Genomic DNA, 6,617 nt, shown 5'->3' on the forward strand with positions numbered 1-6,617 from the left:
TTCTTCCTGGCTATGCTTCTCATCAATCCCTCTGTTGCTCCCAAGTAATTACTTTTCTCACAACCCTTTTTGCAATCAAGTAAATTCTCATTTTAATTAGTTCTGGAATTTGTAAAACATTATTATAATAGTTATTGAAGTTTAAAAAAATTAAATAAATTCCTGAAATTAAAATTATTGCTATTTTAGTTTCTAAAATATTATTATTATAGTTTATAAACTTTATAACTATCATTATAGCCATTAACAGTGATAAGGATAAAAACTAATCTAACTAAAAAAAAATGAATTTCAAGAGTTTATTTGATATTTTTTTAATTTCAGGAATTAATATGGCATTATCTCACAAACTCAAAAACTAAAATAGGGTTTACTCTTTGTCGATTCCTTGAAGCATTATATAATTTTTATTAACCACAATATAACTAAGTTCAAAGTTGTAATGAGATGACTTGTTTTGTAACAGTGCACCAGCTCCTCCTTCAAGTGGTGACCCGCATACAGAAACACTCCGGCCACCGCCACGCAAGGTCTCTGGTTCATGGCCATGAAGAATTTATTGATAAGCTTATATATATATAAAGTTTGGTTCTTCAATATATATGTAGTATCTCTTTTCTTCTAAACTTTTTCTGCTTGTGATCACCAGAAATAAGCTATAATAGTCCTACTCTAATGTTTTTGGCTATATTTGATCTAATTTTTTATTGCGTGTAATATTTAATAATGCCTCCAGTTAATTAAATACTAAGAAAATATTAAAATTCCTCAACATAGCACGGAATTAAAATTATTTTAGTACATGAATATCAGTTCCAAGTGATGATTAAACTTACCTTCAAGAGAAACAAAATATTAAAAATACTTTTGTTACGACAAATGTTATTTATATTATTATATTTATGCATACGGAAAAAAAGAGTGACAGTAATTCCCACCAAGACTAGACCATCACTCATGATAAGTAGCCTATAGATATAAGTTACTGTTTCTAGCTATAGGATGAAAAGTAATTGAAGAGATAAAACAGAACATGCATGACTATCATTATCATTAGAATAAAAGCACTTATGAATCGTGAGTGGAAGTTGTATTGTATTGTATCTATAGTCCACATGTCATGAATCCAACTTAGTGGCAAATCACTGTAACTGTTTTTGGCTTAAAAAAAAAGTTCCATTATTCTCAGCTTTCCCAAAAAATCACTTGGTTTTTTGTGGTCAATCTCTTGATGTGCGGGAGTGTTGGATGAGGGATTTTTGTGGTCAATCTTAGTTTTCTGCTTTGTAGTTATCTTTCCATGGTATTGTTCCATGCGAATGCACGGGTACCTTACTAGTTTTATATAAAAAAAGAGTACTGATATAATGCTATGTCTTGCATTCGTTTGTTATCTCTTATCTCTTATATATAGTATGTGCATGTAAGATATGGTATAAACTGAAAATTTAGAATCAGCCATACCATTCTAGAGGGAAATGGAGTGGCGCATTGGTTTGCAAACCATGCACATAGCCTTTCTTTTCATCCCATTGTTATTAAAAGGAAATTAGTTATACATACACAGCTTTACATGTAGCCGTGTTCAATTGACTTGACTAGATGATGCATGATTTCATTCCCTAGTCCCTTACACCTTAGCAAGCAGAACAAGAAAAGGATGTGAAGTTTGCTCACAAGTATTCCATAACTGAACACATGTATGCACTATGCCTCTGATTCTGACTTTACCCTGAAATTTTCCTTCCAAGTCTTCCAAGCCTTTCTGACTTCATCCAACTCAACATCTGGAATGCTTGAGTACTTATCCAAATTCTCAACCCATTTTGCCCAAGGAGAGCTTGATGAGTCTAGGAACTTTGACACTTCAGGCAACACAACAGACGTGTAGAACTCGTCAGCTGCTTTGAGAATTGGTTCTGATTCAACCATAGACACCATTTCTTGCCGCGTAAAGTTTCCAGCACTTGCTCTCATTTTGAAAGCATTTCCCCTCAAAATCAGAACTTCTGGGGGGGCAAGGGGGAAGACAATCCGCGAAAACTTGGAGAGTGACAACAAAATGGCATCTCTTGGGATTAAGTTGCGCTTTACAGCCACAGCAGTCCCAACCATTTTGCGTATCTGAAGAGTCATTCAGTAAGTCAGTGTGATTGTGTGAATAAGGTTAATGTCAAATGATGAGAGCATTCAACTAGTAGAACCATTAAATGCATAAAGCTATATTTTGTTGGATGTACAGAAAAGCACCCAAAGTACTTTCTTTAGTTTTAGACTTTTAGTTACCTAAAAACTTGGTCTTTACTCTATATATACATCTGTACTTTAGCACTGGGAATTAGAAGACTGTTTAGGAGCTTTAGATGCAATCTGGCTTATTTCATGCACCTCAAGGTACATAGATAAACAGTTTAATTTATCCATCAACACTGATAAAATGGTTGTTGAAGATTTTAATTAGTTTAACAACAACCTCCTTCCTAGTATATTGTGAACATATCTTTTGACATTACAGAAATTATGTGAAGCAAACCAAGGCAAATCATGATAACTTTCACATCAAAGAATGTGTGTCTGCAAATTAACAAGTCAAATGTATCTAAAAGTATTGAATGCATATAATGAAAAATTGCCATAAGCATACTGCTTCAAAGATAAACATACGAAACCATAAAACAGTTTTGAAAACGAATTACAATCGAGGGAAAAATTAAAAGTTGGAATTGGAGTGTTGGACTAATTATTATCCTGTCAATTTAAAACATTTTTTACACTATTATCTAATTATATGTCACATAATTAATTATAAGAGTTTGACCTCCTAGGTTGTTGTTATCATAGTCAAACTATTTAATGATATGACAAAACATAATTACATCATAATGTACATAAATTTATAATAATAGTAGGCCATAAACATACAGTTTAAAAGATAAACATACTGAACCATAAAAAAATTTTGAAAAAAAAAATAATCAAGGGGAAAACTAAATGTTGGACTATTTATTATCCTCTGTCAATTTAAAACTTCTTTACACTATTATTCAATCATGTGTCACATAACTTTAAGAGTTTGACCTCCTAGGTTGCTGTTATCATAGTCAAACTATTTAATAATGTGAAAAACCATAATTAGATGATAATGTGCTTAAGTCAAAATTAAACTCTTACGAGTTAAAATCAACTGAGACTTACTTGATGCAACATGAAGGAGTCCCCCCATACATGGACCTCAACATAGTCATACCCAAGAGATGTTTCCAACTTCCCACAAGAACAACGAAACACCTTTCTGAAATGAGAAGCATTTAATCTATCTGTCTCATCTGGTTCATATAGCCATTTTGCACGAACTACTACAGTAGAGTTTTGACTACTGAAGCCATTGGATTCACTAGACTCTGGAGGCTTGTGGCTCTCTTCTTTGTCACTTAATGTGGTTGGTCTGCCACTCACAAAATCATCATCATCATCATCATCACTTTCTTCACTCTCTGATTCACAAGCTGATGCCAAACTAGATGATCCTATTCTATCTGGCATGCCATCATTTCCAGATGATTGCCTTACTTGGTATTTTTTCCTGTACTTAGACCGAACAGTATAATTATGGAAAGGATGCTCTCCCTGCAATAATAACATCAACAGATACAAAAAGTAAATAAATACCTGATTTTAAACATTATGTACTCATCATCTTCTTCCCTTGTTAACAATACAAACACAGTCCCCAGTCACAGTTAAGTTAGGCTCGTAAAGATAGAAAATACGGAAAATAAAGTTAGAACCTGCACTTGATAGAAATTGTAAATAAAGGGAATAACAGCTACAATATCTCTTCAATATTTAATATTTTATTTTCCATTTCATGGTTTAATGAGACAATGTTAGGCAAGCAAATGAGCAGCCAGCAGAGAATATAAGAGTCCTACAGGTCTACTACAGAAAGAAGAAATTAAAAGAGAATAATAACTGTAGTTGACTTAGTCAGAAAGATAGTTGCTAGGCTATTGAGGGAAATGGGGGGAGTTTTTTGGGAATTCATTAGTGTGACTGAGTTTACTCAGTGTGAAGGAGAGTGCTCCTTGTGTAATTCTTTTCCTATTCTTTCTCAATAAAGAACTATATTCTGATGACTTGTTCTTCTTTTATCTTACTCCTTGAGATTCTTTTCCCCAATTTCTAAGGGTTCCTATCAGACAACAATGGAAATGTAAAGTAAAAACCACTAGATGAGGGCTAGTGGAGAAGGATTTGTAGGCATGCAAGAGCTCAAGGTTTAAACCATCATATCATTATTATGCATATCGTATACATCTTGCGGAAGAAAACTATACCTCAAAAACATTAAGTATACTGTTGAACTCCAAAATATGAAAATCAATTTCATCCTGGCTAAAATGACTCTGGATTCCTATTATATCAGCAGGGAGGAGATAAGAATATTTCCGCAAATTGCACTCCCTTCTAGGATCAAATCTCCTAAAACAACCCAAAACTAAGAAGTTAGAAATAACAGTAAGAGAGGGGTAATTAAAAATCAAGGAACACTTTAAATTTATGAGCCACCTGAAAAATCACAAGTCAACCAATAGTCCAAATGAATAATTTTTTTTCTTTGTGCATGTGTTTTTGTGCATAATCCCGTGGATCAACTCTATCCCCACATAGTGAGGAAAAGGCTTTGGTTGTTATAATCCCATGGATGGCATTTTTAATCTGAACATTTTATAGATACATTAAACAGACAAGCCTTTGTATAACAATTGCAGGGCATGTGAAACAAATTGGAGCTTTTAATTTTCAAACTGACAGGAAGTAATCACAGATTTGTCACAGATACTAGCTACAATACATATTCGGCTCTGAAACAAGAGCTCATATATCCTTACAGAACTTAGTTGAGTAGTCAATTCCAAATTAATTTTGCTAAATTATCAATTTCCTAGTGACAAATGTTAGTGTGGCATTCCTTATCAAATAACTATTAAAAATGGAGAAATAATGAGATGCAGGAAAAAAAAAAACACTCATTTAATCTATAGAAGCACATGATGCATTACCACTCAATAATCAAGATATGAGAAGAGAAATTAAATTATGAAATGACCTCAAGAAATCAAGCATTATAATTTATGTATAACCAAGCAGAGACTATCTTACTTCGTTGAAGGCAGTATGCTAAAAATTCTGATAGTATTAGGAAGATAAGAGTTAATGCGGTTCGCAAGTGCAATGCCATAGTCATCACCTTTCCATGCATTCTCAGGGATTTCCATCTTAAAAGCTATTATTGTTGCCAGAGAATGCACCTAGCACAAGCACATCATAATAAAAGTGGAAAAAAAATTAAGATATGTAAAAACAGAAATAATGACAACCAATTCATAAAGGGAATAGCGAGAAGGTTACTCACTCCTTTATCAGTTCTGCTACTCCGGCCCCATTTCACTTTGTTCAAGTCCCCAAAATTACTATCACGCATACCACCGGCCATGAATATCGCAGTTTCCAGTTCTTTCTCAATAGCTACATCATGTCAAAATTGTAATGCTTTAGTAACACTCCATTGATTCACATGGGCTAGGCTGAATTAAGTGTATGCCAGCAATCAGAGCTTACATTAAAGTATCAAACTTTGTTCACTTGGAAACAGAACATAATAAATTTAAATAACAAACAAAACACACATCAGAATTTCACCACAGTACTTATTAGTTCATAACACCACATGATTCCAAATTCCAAACCAAAACACTAGCCAACATTATAGAACCATATTCATCTTCATCAATTCAATTTTCAAACAAAACTAAAATTGTAACTGGTGATTTTCTACCATAATCAAAAAGATAACAGAGAAAAACGGTCTTACTGGATAATCTGTGTTCATCTCGTTGCATCTGCAGACCTGCGAATTACCCCAGGAGATCAAATTAGCCAGAAATTCAGAAAAGAAATAAAATTTGAAAGAAAAAAGAAAGAGTTGGGGAGGGTAACCTCTAAAATTGGTTCCAACATAACCAACTCTCATTACCACCTTTTTCTTGAGAAAAGGTTCCCACTTTTCAGAAGGGGTTGGAAGGGACTGAGTGGAAGTGGAAGCACAGAAAAATTTGAAGAGTATTGGAGGCAGAAGCAGAAATGGCAATGAAGAAGAAGAAGGGAAAAGCATTGCCACCATAGTGGATATTCTTCTGTTTTCTCTCACACGAGTTGGAATTGAAAGAGAGTGAGGCGAAGAAGAAACACAGCTACTCGCCATTTTCAACTCTTTCTTTGAACTCTTATCTGTTACGCATTGCCAACACAATAACATGTTCGTGGTATGCTCACGTTAAATAATGCAATTATCGTACTTTTCTCTTTGGCTAAGTGCCACTCTGGAATCTGGATTACAATTTCACTGTGTTTAATTTTTATATTAAGTAAAATTGTTAATTAATTAGGAATTACTCTTGCTTTTCAAAAAAACAAATTAGGAATTAATCTTGATATAAATTTTATAATGATTATTGCATAATTTAATATTTTTAAGATAAATAATATATGTATTTAATTAAATATTTTGTAACCAATATTTTTTTAAGGCACTGATTAAGGAAAAATAGAATAAG

The 6,617-nt window shown here is 33.2% G+C and overlaps 1 protein-coding gene across 1 annotated transcript; it reads right to left on the minus strand.

Annotated features, from left to right (window-relative positions):
* Positions 1-1,469: 1,469 nt before the first annotated feature.
* Positions 1,470-6,310, minus strand: LOC100791132 (putative tRNA pseudouridine synthase). The gene is made up of 7 exons (XM_003557010.4): positions 6,001-6,310; positions 5,876-5,911; positions 5,417-5,529; positions 5,164-5,312; positions 4,338-4,482; positions 3,196-3,627; positions 1,470-2,124 (listed from the first exon to the last, which is right to left on the minus strand). The coding sequence occupies exons 1-7, from the start codon at positions 6,263-6,265 to the stop codon at positions 1,708-1,710; spliced, it is 1,557 nt and encodes a 518-aa protein (XP_003557058.3). The 5' UTR covers positions 6,266-6,310; the 3' UTR covers positions 1,470-1,707.
* Positions 6,311-6,617: the final 307 nt, after the last annotated feature.

The sequence above is a fragment of the Glycine max genome, unplaced genomic scaffold (assembly GCF_000004515.6).
Source record: "Glycine max cultivar Williams 82 unplaced genomic scaffold, Glycine_max_v4.0 scaffold_551, whole genome shotgun sequence".
Lineage (NCBI taxonomy): Eukaryota > Viridiplantae > Streptophyta > Magnoliopsida > Fabales > Fabaceae > Glycine > Glycine max.

Coding starts and splice junctions, on each gene's coding strand:
- LOC100791132 (XM_003557010.4), bottom strand. CDS start 6,265: ATGGCGAGTAGCTGTGTTTCTTCTTCGCCTCACTCTCTTTCAATTCCA. Junction 5,912..6,000: donor TGTTGGAACCAATTTTAGAG/GTTACCCTCCCC, acceptor GGTAATTCGCAG/GTCTGCAGATGCAACGAGAT. Junction 5,313..5,416: donor GTAGCAGAACTGATAAAGGA/GTGAGTAACCTT, acceptor TGCTTGTGCTAG/GTGCATTCTCTGGCAACAAT.